The sequence below is a fragment of the Setaria italica genome, chromosome IX, assembly GCF_000263155.2.
Source record: "Setaria italica strain Yugu1 chromosome IX, Setaria_italica_v2.0, whole genome shotgun sequence".
Taxonomy (NCBI): Eukaryota; Viridiplantae; Streptophyta; class Magnoliopsida; order Poales; family Poaceae; genus Setaria; species Setaria italica.
In genome coordinates, this window is record NC_028458.1 from 28,712,114 (window position 1) to 28,733,740 (window position 21,627).

Genomic DNA, 21,627 nt, shown 5'->3' on the forward strand with positions numbered 1-21,627 from the left:
TTTTGCAACGAAAAATATTAGAAGAAAGAAAATATGTTGCAACAAAATATTATTGAAGGTTATTAAGTATTATAGCATCTTTTTTTCTTTTGTGGCAATAAGTTGTTTTGCAATGGAAAATATATAGAGGCAAGAAAAGATGTTGCAACAAAATATAGGTCGTGGCACAATATTTGTTTTACAATGATATACATTTGTGGCAATAACTTATAGCAACCAACTAGAATTGTTGCATTTATTTCTTTTTGCAACAGGAAGATGTATTTCTTTTTGCAATAGGAAGATGTATTTCGCAACACATATTGCATTTTATATATTTGGATATTGAATCATTTGTGCAACAAATGATTTCACCAAAATATGAATTGTATCATCATGAATATAAAACGAAGCCATCCTGATAATCATCAAGTAAAAGTACCAAATTCATTCTCCAAATCGAAAATAGTTCATAACTAGTGTTGGGTGATCAACAGTACTAAATCTATCTTATGTAGGCTACAGCAAGCATGCACTACATTAATTTTCCTTGTGTCGACCATGGCAAACTCCAAGTCTGTGCGATATGAATGTTCCTGTTGAAAAAAAGAATGCAGTGCATCAGCAAAATTCATGAGTAAGTCACAGCCATATGCTGTCACAGCAAGAGCAAAGGTCATTCAATTCTGAGAATAAGAAGGCATTAGTTCTGCCATGGTCATATTAGGTATAAACAAAATATGTTCAGTTAGAAATAACTTTCAATGCTGCAAGAAACCTTCAGCTCTTATTGGGTCACACACAGTTCAACTCTTTATGTTATAACGGACACACAGTTCAGGTCAGTTGGGGGGGGGGGGGGGGGGGGGGGGGCGCTGCTGCCTGGGTCCTTGGCTCAAAGCGTGTATGAAAATCAGCTAATTTAAGGCATCGAGTCAGTCTACTGCTGTGGTTGCTCCTTTGGGTTGTGTTGGAAGCTTCACAAGACCAGCAGCAGGTACATCTCCCCGACCTCATTACTGACCCCCTCACATTGGTGCCTCATTTGTCTATGCAATGCAAATGTGACTCCCAGACTCGCTGCTGCCAGCCTGCCATACGCCCAGCAGCTATGCATGACCTAAAGTCCATACTACAGGCTACAACCCCTGCTGAATAATGCATGAGCACTTTGATTTAAGGTAAAAAAAAGTGTTGACAACATTAAGAAATTATGTGATAAACAATATAGGGAAGTTTTGACATTGAATTATTTCTATGCCACACATAAATCAAGCCCCCATCGCGGTCGATTTCTGGATCCACCACTGGTTCAGGTCATATAGAGTTTGCAACATAGATTAGAAATCAGATTTGCTTTTTCATACCTGTTGGCTTCTTGTGCGTACACGTTTTCTAGCAGCATTCAGTAGTTGATGTGAAGTAATAAAACCTCCTAGCACATTGCTTTCGCTGTTTTGAAAAAGACCTCGAGACACTGTACTAGTTCTATATTTGCTAGCATTTTTGTACATAACATTGTTTGACATTGCGGAATTTCCTTGTGTTCAACAGGAAGGCATCGGAGTCCAAGTGATCCATTCAGTAAGTTCAAATATACTGCTGAATAAAAAGAATTTGTATGCATCAGCGAAACTCAGTACTAAGTCACTGCCTCATAGGTTGTCACAGGAAGAGAAAAGGCTGTGTAGTTATATTCATAATCAGTATTTAGTATATTAGGTATGTACAGGTCATCAAAGCAATGGTGCTAGGCTAATGCTATGCTCCATGTAGAAATTGAAACATATTGGAATTATAAAATCTCATGTATAAGCTCACCACATCAGAACTAACATTCCACTTGATGTTGACCAATGAGGCATTTAATCAAACAGGTTATGTGCATGCATAGCGTACGCGCTAACCTTGAAATGGTTCAGACTTTGGAGATGGGGGACGAAGCGAGGCAACACCAAACTGAGGGGAAGCACTGGAGCACCAGTTGATGGAGTAAAACTGTAAGGGCCACCACCGGATTTCTCTGCATCGGTCACATCTGCTCGCCTTGGGAGGAGTGGTACACGACTGCGAGCAGAAGCCAGCACGACCAGCTCCTCATCCGCCTGGCACGTCGGCTGCCGCAACTGACCTGCACAAGCCACGCAGCTGTGCCCCGCAGGGCCAGATGTAACTGGAGAGGATGAATGATCTTACGATTTGCAGCAGAAGCTGACTCCCTTGATCACGACGGCTAGTACTGCAACCCAAATTTTCCCAAAAATAATCAGTTAGCAAACATCCAGTTCAAACCACCACAGCAGGCATGATCAGTTCAGAATTCAGAAATAAGCAATCGCACATGAGTTCTGTCAGTATCCAATCAACAAGGATCTTTCACCAAATGCATATAGTTCAGCTCAGGGAAAGCTCAAGCAAGTAATTTGTAAACAAAAATTGGGAAAAAAAAGATATATAGCTAACAGGTGGCTGTATGTAGTCATATAGGTGTTTCAAGCTAAACAATTGAATGGGAGTGCTACAGCCTGAGACCAAGCATGTGATCAGTTTAATTAGTAGCTCATTTCATTTATCATCAATTGAGCTAAGGATTTGTAGGAAAATAGCTTAGTGTAAATACAAGGGCTTGATTAATTCCATACTAATTTACATCAGTCTGCAGTTTCATATTCTATCATCCTAATATGCAGTACAACAAGTTGTATTTTTAAGTTCTCATAATCTCATCTTCATAAGAAATATCAACAAATGAAATGAGTTCTAGCTCAAATCGCATACACATATCCTAAACAACGAAGGTATTCTCACAAACTGTAAAAGGCAACAACTTCTGAACCAACTACTCACCAACCAAAATACGGAACCAACTTCTGAAAAGAATGGGCGCATGACAGAAGCATCGAAGCAGATGCAACCAATCAATAGGTAGTACGAGCAGGGAGCGACGGTCACCTTACAAGGTGCCACATGGCTGTCAGATGCCAGGCAGCGTGCCATCCCGTTAAGGGAGGCTGCCGCCGCCGCTGGATGCACGAGCTGGGGCCCAGAGCTCGCCGCCGCCGCTGGATGCCCCACGCGCTGCAGCCAGGGAAGGGGGGCCTCCACCCCACCACCGACTTGGGGGGTTCCTCGCGCTGCCACCAGACGGGGAGGGGGCCATCAAGAAGTAGGATGGCACCGCTCATGTCGGAGTCGACTCAAGCCGCGCCATCGAGAGGTGACCCCAGATCCGTTGCACCGGCGGTGCCCGTCGATGTCCAGCTCAGCCCTTAGGTGGAGGCGAGGCGGAGACATGGCTGTAGATATTGGGGAGGGTGGAGGCATTGAGGCGACGGCGGCGTGGAGGGAGGTGAGGGAGCCGAGCAGGGGATGGGACGGAGGGAGCGAGAGGTAGGATTTCGGGAGTATGGTGACTAATTTATTGATGGAGGAGTCATCTGAGCCGTTAAATTTGATCCAATGGCTTTGGATGAGATGCAATTCGATTTGGGCTAGGCACGCCGAATTTGGTGTTGCTTTCAGCCCAATAGTGTTTAATGGATTTTACTAATAACTAAATAAGATAAACTTGTGAAGAAACTTGCAAAAATAATTATGTTATATACCCAAATACATGTTTCACATGTAATACACTGTACTATTTTCCTTGTTTTAAATAAATTTCTGCGTGTTTATCCTAAGTAATTCCAAATTGAACTACGTGCACCTCGAATAAGATTAAAAAATTTCATAAAAATTATATTAGTCTCGTATGTTCCATTATAACCCATATCCTAGAGATCAATGAAAACTTTACTTGTTTTCTATGGATAATCCAATCATCTACCTCATAATTACCACATAATAATTGTGATAATATCTAAACTTGGTCAACAAATTCTATAAACTGGCATGAAAAGATATTTTGGGTCCATAATCTTGATATAAAAAATTTGAATTATTTTACTAAAGTGGGGTTATACATTATTCACAAATAGATACAACTCTCATGTAGTTTCATATGACTCAACACAAACATTGAAGTTTTCATACCTAATAAAACTTTTGAACTCCCGTGCATCTCAAATTTGAACACAACCTTAATTTTACCTTAGTATTAAAAAAATATAAAGTTACATTTGTAGAAGTTGTGCAAACAAATATTTTTCTAATTTGTACTTGAGTGGAAAAAGATAGGTCATATAAAAAAGATCAAAGAAATAGCAATTTACATGCAAACAAATACCATTAAGTGAAAGATAATGATTTTATAAAAAAATAGAAAATTGAAACATCAAATTTAGAGTTTTTATGATGGAGAAATACACTCACAAGTTTTAATTCCAGATTCAAAAGAGAAACATGAATTATTCATGTGTTCTTCGCTTCTTTGTTTGAGTCCAGCCCACTAATAAGGCAAAACCAAATGGAACCGAAATTTTTTTATTAATAGATGAAAGAGGCCTAGTAAAACATGCTGCCCATCCCACTGGGGAAAACCCTTATCTATATACTACATGCCCACACGGTCAACCTCCGCTCCTCCCTCAAGGCTCCGTTGGGTTACTTTTGCTTATTTTTAGCACGTGTCACATCGCATGTTTAGATACTAATTGGGAGTATTAAACGTAGACTATTTACAAAACCCATTACATAAGTGGAGGCTAAATGGCGAGACGAATCTATTAAGCCTAATTAATCCATCATTAGCAAATATTTACTGTAGCAACACATTGTCAAATCATGGACTAATTAGGCTTAATAGATTCATCTCGTCGTTTAGCCTCCACTTATATAATGGGTTTTGTAAATAGTCTACGTTTAATACTTCTAATTAGTATCTAAACATTCGATGTGACGGGTGCTAAAAATAAGCTGGAGAAACCAAACCAGACCTCAGTCAGCCGCCACCATTCCCCGCCTGAAAGCCCTCCTCTCTGGCTCTCCCCGACTATCTTCTGGGGCGGGCTCGTTCCCCACTCCAACGGCGGCGCCACTCCTCTTGTCCCTTCCCTCCCTTCCAATCTTGCAGCTACAGCAACCAAGCGTCCAGCCTCCAGCGGTGTGCTCATCGCGACGCCGGCGGCAAAGACGGTCGCGGCCTTTGCGTGCGTGGCCCCACCCCCACGTCGAGCTCCACCTACAGGCACTGGATGAACTGAAGGCCTGAAGGTGAAGAGGGACACGATCCAGAGCTCAAGGCGAGAAAGCGCATGCAGCTCCTGTGCACCAATCGTGCGTGCAGCTCCTCTACTCCTGTGCACCGATTGGTGTTTGATTTGTAGTTCATTTGCATGTGCAGCTCATGTGCTCCAATCTGTGCTCCGATTGGTGTTTGATTTGTTTTTCATTTGAGTCAGATTTGTGTCTCCGTCTTGATTCGAGTTCACCATGATGGGGATGTGTGATTTTAGTTTATTTGCTCACCTGTAGCTCGGTCAGTTCGGTTATGACCAAAGATGGAACCAAACTGACCGAAACCGAATTGCTCGGTCTTGATAATTCGCAGGGAATGTGGATTCAATGGGAGGATAGGAGGCGGGGGTCTGGAGGAGATGGGAGATTCGGCGGCAGCCACCTGGACGCAACGGCCGGCCAAGGACGCGGGCGGTGGCGGTGCGGCATGGGCCAGGGGCACAGTGGCGGGCGCGTGGGGCGGCGGGTGGCAGCGTAGGGGCAACGGCCGGGCCTAGGCCGCGGCGGCCGGTGGCGGTGGGGCGTCATGGTGCGCAGGGGCCGGCTGCAGTGGGCAGCAGGCACGGCGCGGCTCGGGGCTAGGAGGCGGCGGCCGGCGGCGCAGCCAGGGGAGGGTGAGCAGGAGCTCGGGAGGAGGCCGGTCATGGTTGAACAGAAAAAGGAGAGAGAAGAGGTGGTGCGCTGGTTAGATGTGCTCAGATCTAAGTCCAAGTCCCGTACGATCCCACCTTTGTCCCACAATTTCCCCCGTCTACCACATTTTTTGGTTTAAAAACTTTGGTGGGCCAGCAACAAGCATGAGCATATTTATACAAAAGCGAAATTACCAGAATTAGTCACAAGTGATTTTATTAAAATTCAAAAAATAAGAACCATAAAATTTGGAGTTGGAGAAATACCAGTTCTTTGGAGTTCTTGTGCACTATTTTTCCACCATTTTCTATGAATCTCCTGCCAAAAGTATTTTTCCCTCCCAAGCAGTGCACTAATGTTTTCGAAAAAAATATCGCATCTTAGTTTTTTAAAAGAGATGTATTTGTTTTGTCAAAATTGTGGTTAAGTATGGTATCAAATCCTTGACGATTTTTATTTTCAATCTATAACGGCTAACGAGGTTTGTCATAGAAATTGGGCCTGAATATGAGTCTGGATGGGCCATTTGAAGATCTACAATGAAAATTCACAAATCGTCACAAAATGTTGCACCGTGAATGACGTATTCCGAATCCTACATGAAAAAACTCATCATAGATTAATAGGTTTCGTGTAGTGTCAAGTCAAACTTTAAATTTTGCATACCGCATAACATTTTCAAACTCGTATGCACTTTAAAATTGAACACAACCTTACATGGGCACTTTGTTAAAAAGAATATTTTTATTTTTTTGAGTAAATAGAGAAGTAACCTTGTGAAGCAACCTTAAAATATATTTATCTTAGAAACCCCCAATAATCATATTAAATGGTAGAGGATGATTTTAGATGAACGCTGGAAAAAGAATTATCAAATTTAGAGTTCATATGAGTTTTTGAAGTTTTTTTCTTAGATTAAAATGTAAAAAGCTTTTCGATCGAGGAACTTCTGTTTTCCCAGTATATTCTTCATTTTTTTCTATAAATTCATAAAAGCAGTAGGGCTTGTGGCTTAATGTCTTTAAATAATAGGGTTAGTATTGATGTTTTGCATGACATGTAACACAAATTCTGATGCAGCCTAGCAGTCAGAAGGCATCCATTATACCGTTGCGGCCGCGATTCCTGTGAGTCTCATATTTGCCAGCCATGTTTTCCTATTTTTGGCTACTAGATGAAATATCCAGAGCAGTCCAATTCTCAACCCACCAATCTGCGGCAGCCTAACAGGCCGGCCAGACATGTGCAAGCCCAAACTCGGCCAATAGCATGCTGGTCTAAGATCGACCAATGGGCTATGGTCAACTTCGAAATGGGCTGCAGATCGGGTTGAAAATAACAAAGAGAGTATATGACATGTGGAACCTACTTGTGAGTGATCCACATAATAGATGGATCCATGTTGCTAGAGGCCACAATGCCATTTAAAAAAAACTGAGAAAAAAACAGAATAAAAAGTTTTGTGATGTTTGTCAACTATCCTCTTCTGACAATTTATTTTTCATCACAAAATATTATTGATCTAGTTTATGATTTTTTAGTTACTCTTAGCGATGAACACTTCATTTTCATCACTAAGTTGTGTTGCCCCTCTGGAAACGTAAAACGAATTGGAGTAATGACGAAAAGCTCTAGCGTCACCACAAATATGTCACAGAAGGTCACATTTTTTTAGTGAAATGATGCCGCAGCCAATATGAAGATGAATCTCGCGACGAAAGAGTCAGACCGGGACTTCTCTTTTTTTCCCTACACGAGCCTAGGTGCTGGTTATGTAGGTCCACACATAATGTAAAAGCCCACGAAATAAATTTTGTGGCAAAATACTGATTTATTGCAACAAACTAAACCACCATATACCAACAGAAATATTTGGTGGCAATATCATCTTCTTTCATGCAACCACTTAGTATTTGGTTGCAATATAGTCACATTTATTGCAACAAACTAAACCACCATATACCAATAGAAATATTTGGTGGCAATAACATCTTCCTTTTTGCAACCACATATGTAGTTGGTTGCAATATAGCCGCACGTATTGCAACACAAAATATTCATGGCAATATTATTTACCAATCGCAATGACTCTAAATTTAGCGGCAAATAACCCTTACATATTGCAACAAAAATAAACTTTATGACAACCGCAACCTAACTATGGCAAAAAGATCATCTATTCGCAACCAGGTTTCTGATGGTGGTGAGAGCATCAATGTTTTGCAACCAAATTACAAAATGGTTGCAATAACACCCATCTAATGCAACTAATTTGATGTCATTGCAAAGATTTCTATGGCATTAGCCCTAAATTCTAGTAGTGCTACCAAGTAGATTAGATTCAAACCGACTTGTAACTCTTGGTTGTCAAGCATTGAAGAATATAATCCAACAAGGGCACCCCCGCAAGGGCATCTGAACATCCAAACATTGAACAATATAATCCACCAAAATATAGGATGTAGGGTATTACTCTCCGGAGGCCCGAACCTGTCTAACATCCTCGTGTCCCTTGCGTTCTCGCGATCACCTTCGAGTTGTTAGTCTCACAATCGCCCTCACCTACAAATCAACCACTTGGGTAACCCCCTGGTGGACTATCGGGCGTACAAATCCGACATGTGTGTGTGTGTATTTTGTGCTAAAGGCGATATCAACAGATATCGGCTATCTAAGGTGATGAATTGCTCATCGACTTTTACATATTGTCTGCTTTGACTCATTACCTATGAATATTACAAATTAACGAATCAGCCGACATACACATTTTTATCTATGCTTCTTCATCATCTGATTGGCCCATCTAGAACAAGAAGCTTGCAGCATCCATGAATTCATCTTCTTCCCAGACTTTTCCAGACAAGCAGCGCAGCTTGTCAGATTCCAAAAAAGGAACATCAGCTGCAGCGATGATCGCAGTTTCATCAGCCGGCACGATTTCCACCATATCTGCGCCCCACTGAATTAGAACCTGATGCATCGTGGACGGAATATAGCAATTTGCATGAATCCAATCTTAACCCAGAAGAAGATTGTATGAACCTTTGCCATCGATGACGAAAAAGGAAGTAATTAGAGTTTTGCTACCAATCGTTAATTCAATGTTTAGGACTTCTTTAGCTTTTGATCTCTTCCCCTTGAAATCCTTTAGGACCATGTTAGTCTTGATTAAATCCTCAGAAATCTTACCAAGCTTGCGGTAAATAGCATAAGGCATAATGTTGACAGCAGCACCACCATCAACCAACATCTTGGATATCGGTTGGCCATCAACATGTCCCTTCATATATAGAGGCTTCAAGTGTCGATGTTTTTCCACCTCTGGTTTCTCAAATAAAACTTGCTGGGCCAGAAAGACCAATTGGGCAACCTCTTCTTCATCACTATGATAAATTCCAAATTCAGCAGGCAAAATAAAACCATGTTAATTTTAGTTGATACCTCTTTGCCTTTGTCTGATTGCTTGACGCCACTCCTGGTGTTGTTCCTTGTAGCGCAAGCGTTGAACCCTTCTTCTCCGTGTCTTGGTCAAACCTTCTAGACACCAATGCTCTCTAGGAATTAGCTTTTCTTGTTGTTTGATATTCTATTCCTTGGACTCATCTATGACCACAGATCTGCGCCTTGGAGGGTAACTCAACCTGTGATGCACAGATTGTAATTCCTTCTCATCGGATTCCTCAACAGCTTGATGGTGCCTTGAAGATTGATACTCCAAACGTTCATGCACCGATCGGCATTGTCTCTTGGAATCATGATATTCTTGATATTATGAGCTGCACTATGGGCAACTAATAGCTAATGGTAACCTCAGCTTTTGATTCTAGCAATATTGAAAGAAAGGACAATTCTAGTGTGATTCAAACTGATTTTGGCCTTCATTTGTCCTAACTTCTCGATCCACCCGTTTGCGCTGGTACTTGTTGATCAGCATTTTGGAAGTCACTCTGGGTTTCCTAGTGGATCGGCTGGTTTCAGCTTCATCTACTTCTTGAATTCCTCAGCTGATATCTGCACCCATGGGTCCATCGCGCCAGATTATTTTGCCCTCCTTAATGTGAGCAGGATTGATCAAATCCTTGACTCATCTTGCTCATCTAAAGGCACAGCCTCCACCATATTGACAGCTAGGAATAGATGTTTGTCAACCTTCATCGACTTCTTTGCATCATCAACTTTAAGCCTTCCTTGTTCTATAGCCGTTTGTATCTGTTGATAGAAAGTCTTGAAATCGTTAGTATGATGTGTAACAGAGTTATGCAACTTGCAATAGTTCTTCTTTTTGAGCTCCTCAGCCGACGGTATCTTGTGATCCGGAGGCAACTTGATCCGTCCTTCTTGTAACAGCAGGTCAAAGATCTTATCGGCTTTGGTGATGTCGAAGTCATATGTTTCTGTATTAGTTTTAATCCATGGGCACGAGATCAGCTTCTTGCTCTTAACCCACTCTGCAACACTGACCTCTCCATCTACATCAGAGTCTTCATCATACGAGTCATATGCTTTGAAGTGAGAAACTCCATACTTGCCCCTACGCGTGTTCTAGAATCGGCTTTTATGAATCGAAACCTCGTGCACCATATGTGCCAAACTCTCAAAGTCTTGAGGAGCAAACTTTTCCTTAATGAGATCCAGCAACCCCTGATAAGCTAGTTCTACCAACTGTCCATCTAATAAGTACTAACTCCCCGTTTCTTTGCTTCATCATTATGAGATCCATTAGCTTCATCTCTTGGGCTTCTACATTGTAATGCTTGTGAAATAATCTTTCTAAATCTTCCCAACTGTTGATAGAATTGGGCGCCAATGTAGAAAACCATGTGAAGGCAAGTCCTGTTAGTGACAACGGAAACATGCACACCTTGAGTGCATCTGTTGAAGCTGCTTCTCCACACTGAACCAAGAATCGGCTAACATGTTCCCTTGTAGACATATTGTCTTCTCCAGAAAACTTAGCAAAATCCGGAACATGGTACTGATGTGGCATTGTGACCTGATCAGACCATAAGGGATACGGGTGCTGGTATATACAGGACTGCTCCTTAGGCTTCAACCTGAACTGACTCCTCATTACTTCAGCAATCTTTGCAGCCTAATCTTCACTACTCTGCCCATTCCTGTATGGTGAATGTGGAGAAACTGGCATGAATCCATCCATAGCATGAGCCTGGCGAGTATCAAACACCCTGTTAGCATCAGATGTAAAATCTGGACCTCAGGCTTCTACATTGATCAACAAGGAGGACTTGGGAGATTTGCTTAACTCTAGTGTAGGCTCCAAATTAGCTCACAAGTGGTGCAAGGCGTGCCAATCAATTTGCCCTGAAAATTGACAAGGTAAACATTAAATTCTAGAGCCGATCGGCGGCGAAACCTTTCAAACTCATGGGTAGGTGTTCTCGGAATAAACACCACAACAGACAGGTATGCAATGTAATTATGCGGTGTAAATAAATAAAGCATTAATGGCATACGCCATCGGCTATATGAGTCGACAGGCTAAGATAAATCATTGTAAAACAACAACCATAAAAGGAGCCCTTACTAACCATGTGCACACCAGATAGACTAACAAATCTAGTGAATGTCTTGATAAGTGTAATTGAACTTAGACAAGGGAATATGAGTAAGAGGGCATTGACATCAATCTATTAACCTAAGAGATTAAAACATAGCAGCAAGGACCTCTTGCCTATCGCTTATGAGCTAATTAAGCTAATGGAATCCTAATCAATGTCATGATCGTGTAATCGAACTTAGACAAGGTAACACGGTGAGAGGGCATTAACTTTGGCCCACTAACTTATTCAGACAAGCTTGCGCGTCAAGGCCTCGTACGTGCCCCTATCGGCTCGATGACATCACCATGCTCCCGTGAGATGTGGATGATACCCAGCCGATGCATCGGCTCTCAAAAGTAGCGTTATGACGTCAGGGATCTGATAGCTAGCAATATGAGGGGAAGGGGTAAAGATCTATCGGACGTAGCATATGTAAAGTAATAAAAGCATGCAAGATCTACCAACCGATATGATCAGATAAGGGGTGAACACTTAAACAAGGTTAAGGAGCCGATGAACAAAACCTAACAAGATCTAAGCTATTTGATAACTGTGAGCGCTTAAGAAAACTAAGAGATCAATACGATACAACTTAATAAAAATGAACAACTCGATAACTTTGAGCAACCGTCGAAGACAAGTAGAATATTGCACAAAGCTTAGAAAGTTCTACTCGCAATCTAAGATAACTCGATAACTAGCCACATAACTGAATATCAAAATATAAGACTTAACTTAGAAAGTTCTGATAGAGGCCGTAATGATCGGGTGACGGTACTTACAAGCTCGCCTGAGATTGAAGCCGATGCAGCTGTGCACACAAGAAGGAACTTGCTGAAATTACTCTACTCCTACTCCTAGGATTTTGGCGATGTGGCATCAAAAGGTTCTATTGATTGATTGATGATTATTGTTTACAAAGCTCATGGGTTTATATTTATACCCTTGAGCAAGATAAAATCCTAGTCAATTACAACATGACTATTATAGCTATTTCTAAAAACTACCTAAGATAAGTCTCCATACATTACCTTATTTGGTGGAGTTGATCTCGCTTCGGATCGGACTTTCTCCAGTCTTCTATCGGCTTCCGGAACCTTGGTCCCCTATGGCTAGTTTTTGTCAACGAGGAATCATCAACGATCCTCTTTCTCTCTGCTACATCGGCTATCAGAACCTTATCCACAGCAGTTGACTATGGCCAAAAACCGGTGTCAACAGTAGGATGTGACAATCATGAGTTTTTAGTCTTTGGAGTTTGCATTGATCAGTGGCAATACATATCGATGGGTTATAAGCATATCCATCTGGGAACTTCACCTAACTTATAAAATCACATAACACTTTCTTTTTCATTTTACCCATTGTATATGGAGCTTTCTGCATTTTGCATGACTCTCCTTCCATTGTATTCAGCATGTGTAGATGTGGTCTAATGCCCATCTCTTCCAAATCAACCGTAGCATTGATCATGTCCTTTGTCTTCCTAGCAACTTTAAGCAATGTTCCAATAAGGTTTTCACATATGTTTTTCTCAATGTGCATGACATCAAGATTATGTGGCAGCTTCAGAGTTGTCCAATATGGCAAGTCAAACAAACAAATCCTTTGGCTCCAACATTTTCCGGGTTCCTTCTTCCTTTTCTGACCTTGAGGAGGCTTTCCATGTTTAACGTCTTTAACCTTCTCCAGTTGCTGTTGAAGCTCCTCAATAGTAAATTACTCTGGTCTCTATTGGATTTCAGTATTACCATCAAACTCTTCTTTCTTTCTTCTCCATGGATGGTTAATTGAAAGGAAATGATGATGGCCAATATAACATATCTTGTTCTTCAATCTCCTTGAGCAAGATCCTTGTCACAACGCACACAGGTATAATAACCTTTCATGACTCACCCCGCCAATGTACTCAGTGCTGGATAATCATGTACGCACCAAATAACTGCAGCTTGTAGTTTAAAGGATTGATGGCTACAAGCATCATATGCATCGACACCCTTCCAAATGTCTAATAGCGCATCTACAAGAGGTTGCAAGAAGTCATCAAAATCCTTTGATGGAGAACTCAGCCTAGGGATCAATAATGCCATCATGAAGTTTGATTCTTCCATGCATACCCATGGTGGCATCTTATACGGCACAACAAATACTGGCCACATACTATATGAGTTGATCATGTTGCCAAATGGATTGAAACCAGCAGTTGCAAGGCCAAGTTTAATGTGCCTAGCAGCTTTTGCAAAATCCAGCCAATTTTTATCGAAGTCTTTCCATGCCTCACCATCAGCTGGATGGCTAAGCTCATTATCCACTGGTTTTCGCTTCAACTTGTGCCATTGTGCATCCTTTGCGGTTTTTGATGAAAGATACATCCTCTTCAGCCTTGAAACCTGCGAAAAAATGCCTCAATACCTTCCGAGGAACGTGCTTCTTGTTGTTTGCATCTTTCCATCTTGAATCCGCTTCACAACACACTGTGCACACATCATGTTTTGCTAACGTCTTGCGAAACAATACACAATTATTCCTGCAAACATGGATAGATTCATAACTAAGTCCCATGGCACGTATGTACTTCATTGCATCATTGTAAGATGTCGGAACACATGCTCCTAGGAAAGCAACGGATAACACCTTCAGAATCGCATTGAATGCGACATTGCTGATCCAATAGAAAGACTTGATATGAAGTAACTTCACAACAAATGTAAATTGTGTATATTTAGATCCTGGTGACACCTTACATTTTAAATGATCCTTTATACATTCTAACATTTTCCCTTCAAGCTCTTTAGTGTGGCACATGTCGGCTATCATTTTAGGAAGTCCATCTTCAGTGCCTTCATCCTCCTCCATACCCGATATGTGTTTGTTTTCCTGAACCATTTCCTGATCACCATCTTCCTGCAGAACTGCACAATCCTCAACCCCCTCATCCGGTAGAATTGCAATTTTCTCAACCACATCATCCTGCAAAATTGCATTTTCTTGAACCCCATTATCTTGCAGATTTGCATTTTCCTGAACCCTATCCTAAAATGTTTCTCCATGATGGATCCACCTAGTGTAGGTGCTTGCCATCCCATTTCTAGGTTGCATGTTCACCACTTCTACAATACATATAGACTAATTCAGGCATCCACGACACGGGCGTAGTATTTGTTCATCATTAGAGTATCTACTCTTAACAAATTTCATAAAATTATTGACCCCATTCTCATGCTCGGGGGTAAATAGTTGACAACCATGTATCCAACGTCTATCCATCTGGGAAATTTTGGCTAATTCAACTTAAAATTACTGACCAGATAGAAAGACCTTAACACGAAATGAAATTTTGGCAAATTCAACTCAAAATTACAAACTAGATTGACGCGCCGTAGCAAGAAGCACCAGATTTGTGCTGCCGTAGGACTGAGCCGCCGCGGGGAGGTGCAGATCTCTGCTGGAATGCTCCATCCTAGTCGCCTTCTCCCTGTTCTCTTTTTTTCCATATCACAGGAGCACAATAGCGGGTAAACTATTTTTTGGCTACAGCTCGAGCTTTTCTGCCGCCAACTACCACACTCACCTTAACACGAAATGAAATTTTGGCAAATTCAACTCAAATTACAGACCAGATTGACGCGCCGTAGCAAGAAGCACCAGATTTGTACTGCCGTAGGACTGAGCCGCCGCGGGGAGGTGCAGATCTCTGCTGGAATGCTCCATCCTAGCCGCCTTCTCCCTGTTCTCTTTTTTTCCATATCACAGGAGCACAATAGCGGGTAAACTATTTTTTGGCTGCAGCTCGAGCTTTTCTGCCGCCAACTACCACACTCACCTGAAACTTACCTTACATGTGGGACTTGGTCGCGGTAAAGATTTCCCATTCGATCGATAACAGGTTCAAACCACGGGAGGAGCACGTTTTGCATTTTATTTTACTATCCTATTTATCAGCTTAAACTTACATGTGGGACCTTATTGGTTTATGATGTTTTCATGGACCTTATATCGACACAAAACCACCATGTAACAGCGAGTGATGATTTCTTTTTGACTACAATGGCAACTTTTATGATGTTCCGTAACTTTGTCACTAAATTTGCTTGGATATGAAACTTTATGATGTTTTAAGCCAAAAACGTCATAGATCTATGATGAGAACAAATGTGCCATAAAATTTTCATCGTAGATCGGCACATTTCTTGTAGTGTTTGATTGTGTATCCAACCACTTTCTAATGTTTTCTCAATAAATCCAGCAACTTATTGGTTTCTTCCTTGCTCAACTTGTCGCTTATGATGACTGAATACATGTTGTTGTTTCCCAAATTTTCATGTTTTAATCCCTCATCATGTCACTAACATTCTCTACCCCCTCATCATCGGGAGGTAGAGGCAATATTTGTCGAGAAGCAGGCAGAAAATCATATGTATATTTAACTCCATGAAGATTAATGGTTACTTTTCCTTTTCCAGTATCAAGAACAACGTTACCAACTTAAGAAAAGGCCTACCAAGGATTATATCATCATGTTTATCATAGCAAGCATCAATAGCAAAGAAATTAGTTGGTTGTTGATGCTCCTTATTGACACACTTTTAGTGTTATTTAACTAGTATTTCCATGCTTATTCTTATACTAACCGGCCACTTGGCGCCTGAAATAACCCCATTATTGCATATGTGTTGTATTTTGGACCATATTGTATTTTGGCAGGAAATACCTCATAATCAAGGGGGTTTGTATAAAGAGCTTAACGGATATCTGGACATGGGTCGTCGAGGGAAGCCAGCATGAGGAAGGAGAGGACCAGCAAGGCCAGGAAGGGCCCAAGCCGATCGGCCTGACCCATTCCAGGGCCTGGTCGACCTCCCATTTCTTCAGCGTAAAGTCTACGATGATCTCTAGGGTTTTTTCACCAACATTGACCCAGAGCTGCCACCTATGGGAGACTATAAATACCCCCTCATGGACTTCAAGGAAGAAGAGTTGGAGGGAGAGGACAAAACACCACGTAAACACCATTCACTGCCGCCACGAGAAGGAAAAACGGAGAGAAGATTGGATCTACAAGAAACTACATGAAGTGGAGTACCAGAGAAGGGAGAAACCTCCCAAGCCGATCAGCTTAGAGGTGCCCAGGCCAATCATCCTAGGGCACTCTTGCCCCAGTTCGTCGTCGTCTTCGATCCAGTTGATCTACAGGATGATTTTTACCCAGAATTCTGTCAACATGTGTAAGATCATGGGGTAAAGTCTCTGTATGTCCTAGAGGTTGTATGGAGATCTTGATTTGTAATCGTTGAACCTCTTGTTTAAGATCTGTTTATTATCTATCATATCTTGATGATGCTCTTTCCTGTAATGGCTGGCTAGCGCTACTTTAGGTTGCTTATTTGCTTACCTAGAACGATCATCATACCGTATTCTTATCGTTCAATAATTGAGTAGCCTCGTGTAGTGACAATGTGCGAGAGGGAAAGTGTTGGACATGGTTCACATCCTCTCACAACAACACTTAGATCTAGTTCATTAATGTATGGCGATTACATCTACAAGTGATTCTAGATCTCTAGGACAAGCATTTTATCTATCTTGTTTACATTCATACTTTCAATCTGCTTTAATCTAGATTGCTAGTTCTTTTGTTAGTTCAATCCTATCTCACTACTCCAAAACGAATATATCGTAACACACTCTTGAAACACATACTTCCATGTGTTACAAAGGAGTTTCATAGTCACAAAAGTATATGTTACATACGAACTTGGTAACACATAGCATTTGTTTTGTAAAATTGTGCTACAAACAACGATTATATAGTAACACAAAATTAATATTACATATAAAATATTACAAAAATAGTAGTATGTTGTAACACATAGAAGATAATGTTACAACTAAAGTGTTACAAGGTGAGCCCTAATTCGTATATAGGTTGGACTACCATTTAGCGCACACACACAATGCTCTTTCCTCCACTGGTCTAGATCATAATAAAAAAAATAACATCGTCAAGGTGGTTTCAAACTAGGGATCTTCCCCATAGAAAGTATCTGCGAGACCAATGAGCTATAAGACTAGTTTTGAACAATAATTATCTATTGCTTTTAATAATGATTGTAAGTTCTTAAAATTTCCAAATTTAAGCAAATATTTAACAAAAAATTCAAAATCTAATGAAAATTGTGATTTTGATCCTGATAAAAAAAGTTGAAAAATGGAATCGAAACCCCGAGTGGGTGTAGGTGCCGTATCGGTCGTTGGAGGTCACGTCACACACGCTCCATGTCACTGCCATGTGAGCCCCACTCAGTTGGGAGTGGTCAAGCCGTACAACCATCCGTATCAATGTTCCGTGGCACCGCATCAACTAGCTGGAGCCATCTGGCACGGCGCTCATCCACCATATTGCCATATGAGCCCACATCAAGGGTAGTTGTCACCTCACACACCCCTCCTCATCGCTGCTACATGGACCCCTTCCACATGAATCCTAGGTGGGTCTCAAATCAACTATTGGTGCACACTCCCTCCATATGTGTACCAGTTAATTTATTGGAATTACTTCACACTTGACAACTACACGTTCCATAAAAGGATCTTTAAATTATTAGAGTTTATACATGAGTAAAACATATGCATTTTAAGATTTTAAGATCGTATAAAAAACAAAATTGAAATGTTTGTATAGATTATAACCTAGTATTCTAGTAGTTTTAAATTTTTAATAATACCTAAGTTTTCTTTGAAAATTCTAAAATTCAAAGTACACCCTAATGACGTTCCTACAAAGAATTTATCCAAGAAAATAATAAATGTGGAAAATCATATGCTTCAGTTTGGCCTCACTTTAGAGTACATCTTCTTAGTCTTCCGTTCCCTCATTAGAAAGACTTTAGGTGATTAATAGCTATTGTTACCTTTTTTACAAGAAAAATTAATAGAGGCTTGATTTTACAAGGTTTTCATTTAAAACATTAAACAACATTTTTTTGCAATAAATACATTTTTAGAATTGAAATGGATCTACGCTATTTATTACCTCTTCCATGTGAAAATCTATTAATACCATTAGTTCAGATGTTTTTATTGGGACTTGTTTGTCGAAGTGAATTCAATCATGTACCGTTCGCATGCATCCACTTGCCGCTGGTGGGCCCTAGATATTCCTGTCCCCATTTGTCAATGACTCAACTCTAAAAGAACATGTATCCTACCCCTAATACCTTGTTTAGGGAGAAAAAAGAAAAAAAAAAGACTCCAACAGCTTCCCCGAAACTTCCCAAGCTATTCGTGATACTAAAATAGAGCCCGTCACCACGCATATTTGCGTGGCATCCATCTTCCCCCAATTGCCCCCTTCCCGCGCGCGTGAGAATTCCCGCGAGATTTTGCGTGCGGGCGAGGCAGGAAGCTCTGCGGCGGCGGGGGGCGAGGGGCGGCGGTGGCGAGTAGCATCCTGTTGGCTACGACGAAGGAGGTTGCGCCCTGGTGCTGGTGGAGCCGCTAGCCAACCGTCTCCACCATCATGCGATGGTTCCTGTTCTCGGAGGCGGCGGTGGGGCGAGCGGTGGCGGCTGTGGGGTGAGGGGCGGCAAACGGATTGCTCGTCCTCAGGTAGGTGGAAACAGGCGGATGGGAAAGTTAAAATTCCAACTTTCCGTTCAATGGATTTGTAAAGGTGGGTAGTAAAATCGATTCGTAACGGATCAAGAAAGCTTCCTGTGCGAGCAATTGAATTTGGTCGGCGAGTATTAGGCGGCCAACGGGAGGTCCTTCGGCGACGCAAGCTTCCCTTAAGCGGACATGCCTAGCTGGCAGCCGCACGAGGTCCCTCCACAGGCGGCCACGCCTGCTCCTCCTGCGGGCGGCCCTACGTGCTCCTCCGATAGTGCCTGAGGCTGGCGTTGCCTCGATTTGGATCCACGGACGGGGAAAACGGGAAAGAACAGAGGAAGAAGAAGATCGGAAAGGGAGGCTGATACGCGGGTCCCGTAATATAGGTAGATAACGGTGTTACACTAGAAGTATCTGGTGACCAGCCAACTAATGGGTCTAATTATGATGATGTGGGCTGTTTTGAAATATTAGGGTTAGTTATTAGTGATCTCTATGGTTTGATACTTTTTTGAGAAAAATATTTTTAGAAGAGTCTCGAATATATAGTTTTGGGGGAAAAAATTTTAGGATACTCTTGGAGCGAGGTGTCGCTAAGGACCGTCACAGGCCACCACTTTCGGCCAAATTTTGGAGATCCAAATCTTTTTTTTTCTTCCGATCCAATTCGAGCTCCCGTTCTCTCAGGCGGTTCCATTAGGCCAAGCCGTCGCTGCCTGGTGCCTGCCCGCCGCAAACTCGACCCTCTCCTTGCGGCATCGTGCTGCTCGTGCGCCGCCGCCGGTCCTAGTGGCCGCGCGCCGGCAGGCTTGCGCGCTACCGGTGATCCTCGCGCGGCCAGGCCGCCTCCCATGCGCTCGCGCGCTGTCGCAGCCTGCCGGTCCCCGCGCCCGCGCGCCCGCACCACCGCACGCTCCTGGGCTGCCGCCGGTCACCACGCCTCCTGCGGTTCCGTCGTGGAGGCTGTTTCCTGTTACCTCATCGAACGGACCAAGCAGCTGGACTGTAACGGTTGATCCAAGGGGTAATTTGGCTGCCAACACACAAGGTGTTCGACTATATGCCTCAACAGGTGAATACAAAATCTCAGTTTGTTCAGAGAAACATCAAGATTGAGAGATGCATGGAAGCACACTACTCAAAGAGATTGGTGTAGTTCTTTGCAACTAATTTTAGTGCATTCTTTAATTTTATTCCAGTTTATTTCTTGGCTCATGATTCTCTCACCCCTATACTAGAGTTTGGTTCTGGGGCACGTCGATTCCACGCAACCAGATCTTGTCGGCAATCTGAATCACCACCGGCAGCTTACCGGTGAGTGCCCTTCACCTTTAATGACTGCTGGTTGATTCTTGGTTGAACTGAGCATTCTATATTTACTGCTAGTTTCCCTTCAAAGTCACGCTTATAGTTCTAGAAGAATTACTGGGATTTTCGATATCTTGGCACTGCTGCACATTGTTGAATACATATGTTTACTGAAAATTGAGCAAGAACTTGTCCTTGTCGTGGAAAATGCATACGACTGATGGTCTTAAGTATAGTACAAGGCTTGCTTTGATAGTAAAACAGTCAAGTTCGTTTTAAACTGTTTGTACACCCAAATCTTATTTGAACATCTACCCTGTGATTTTGGCTGCAAATCCTGCCATGTTCGAGCAGGGCCGTTGCTGGCTCGAAACACTGCAAGTTGGGGGGAATGTGGCAGACACATAGCTACAAAGGGTGCAAGCTGCGGGCGGCTCGACTCATGAGTAGTGGTGCGGAATGTAAGAGGCATGGATGCCGGTGGAGATGACGTTGTGATATCTCAGGGAACTTGCTCTGCACCTCTGCTCCATATCCTATTATTGTTTCGTTCATGTATTTAACGTATTCTTTGATTCCTTAATTTATTGTCTCAAAGTTCAGCTCATGAGTACGGTCGCACATCGCACCCCTCACCCAATCACCCTCCACCAATTGGGTCTGCAACTCCTACCCTCATGTAAAAATTAGTTCGAAATTTAGATTAATTTGTAAATCCTGCTTTTTCACTCTCCAAAACTCATGTGGTGAATGATTAATCTATCAGCACTCGGCTGTTGAACTTCTCTTTTTTTATTTGTGTTTTTCAGTATACTATAGTTACTTTTTTAATATTTATAATATTACTAATAGCTTAATTCTCTATGCAATTTGAAATGATCCATATTAACAACATATTTCTCAATGCAGGTTGAAATGATGAATGGCTGAATATCAAGAATGGGTCAAGAAACAATGGATTTTAGAATTTCTAGATATTTTTATTGAAATTTCCAATCCAGTTGTAAATAATTTGTGCCCTTAGTTCCTATATACATTTTCTTTGTACAATTATACTTTTATGCATATACTATCACATGTGTATATAATATGTTGGTTTCCTTTCTACAATCAATGTACCTTATTGTGATTTTTTGAGAATTATGGTTTGTGTGATTTTTCATATCAACATTATTTGCCATATGCAGTGCGTAGCAATATTTATTTCAAAATTTTGAATGTGTTACGATAGGTAAAATGTGTGTTACAAACATTATGTTCCTTTGTTGCAAGCTATGTTTCCTATCATAATGTGGAAGTGTTACTAGAGCTAAACAAATATGTTACTAAAGATAATCTTTGTAACACTTAACAAATGTTTCCA

The 21,627-nt window shown here is 41.7% G+C and overlaps 1 protein-coding gene and 1 long non-coding RNA gene across 2 annotated transcripts; one reads left to right on the plus strand and one right to left on the minus strand.

Moving 5' to 3' along the window:
- Window positions 1–316: 316 nt before the first annotated feature.
- On the minus strand, window positions 317–3,371 carry LOC101778645. The gene is made up of 3 exons (XR_001164923.3): window positions 2,932–3,371; window positions 1,887–2,218; window positions 317–575 (listed from the first exon to the last, which is right to left on the minus strand). It is a non-coding gene; the product is annotated as an uncharacterized LOC101778645 (long non-coding RNA).
- A 15,501-nt stretch (window positions 3,372–18,872) lies between these two features.
- Window positions 18,873–21,401, plus strand: LOC105915149. Its single transcript, XM_022829722.1, has 4 exons — window positions 18,873–18,956; window positions 19,566–20,028; window positions 20,195–20,270; window positions 20,619–21,401. The coding sequence occupies exons 1-4, from the start codon at window positions 18,873–18,875 to the stop codon at window positions 20,752–20,754; spliced, it is 759 nt and encodes a 252-aa protein (XP_022685457.1). The 3' UTR covers window positions 20,755–21,401.
- Window positions 21,402–21,627: the final 226 nt, after the last annotated feature.

Bases quoted from the DNA above. Each gene is read 5' to 3' on its own strand.
- LOC105915149 (XM_022829722.1), top strand. From the start codon at position 18,873: ATGGTTCCTGTTCTCGGAGGCGGCGGTGGGGCGAGCGGTGGCGGCTGT. The intron at 18,957-19,565 runs GTAGGTGGAAAC...GGACCGTCACAG, and splicing joins AACGGATTGCTCGTCCTCAG to GCCACCACTTTCGGCCAAAT. The intron at 20,271-20,618 runs GTGAGTGCCCTT...ATGTTCGAGCAG, and splicing joins TCACCACCGGCAGCTTACCG to GGCCGTTGCTGGCTCGAAAC.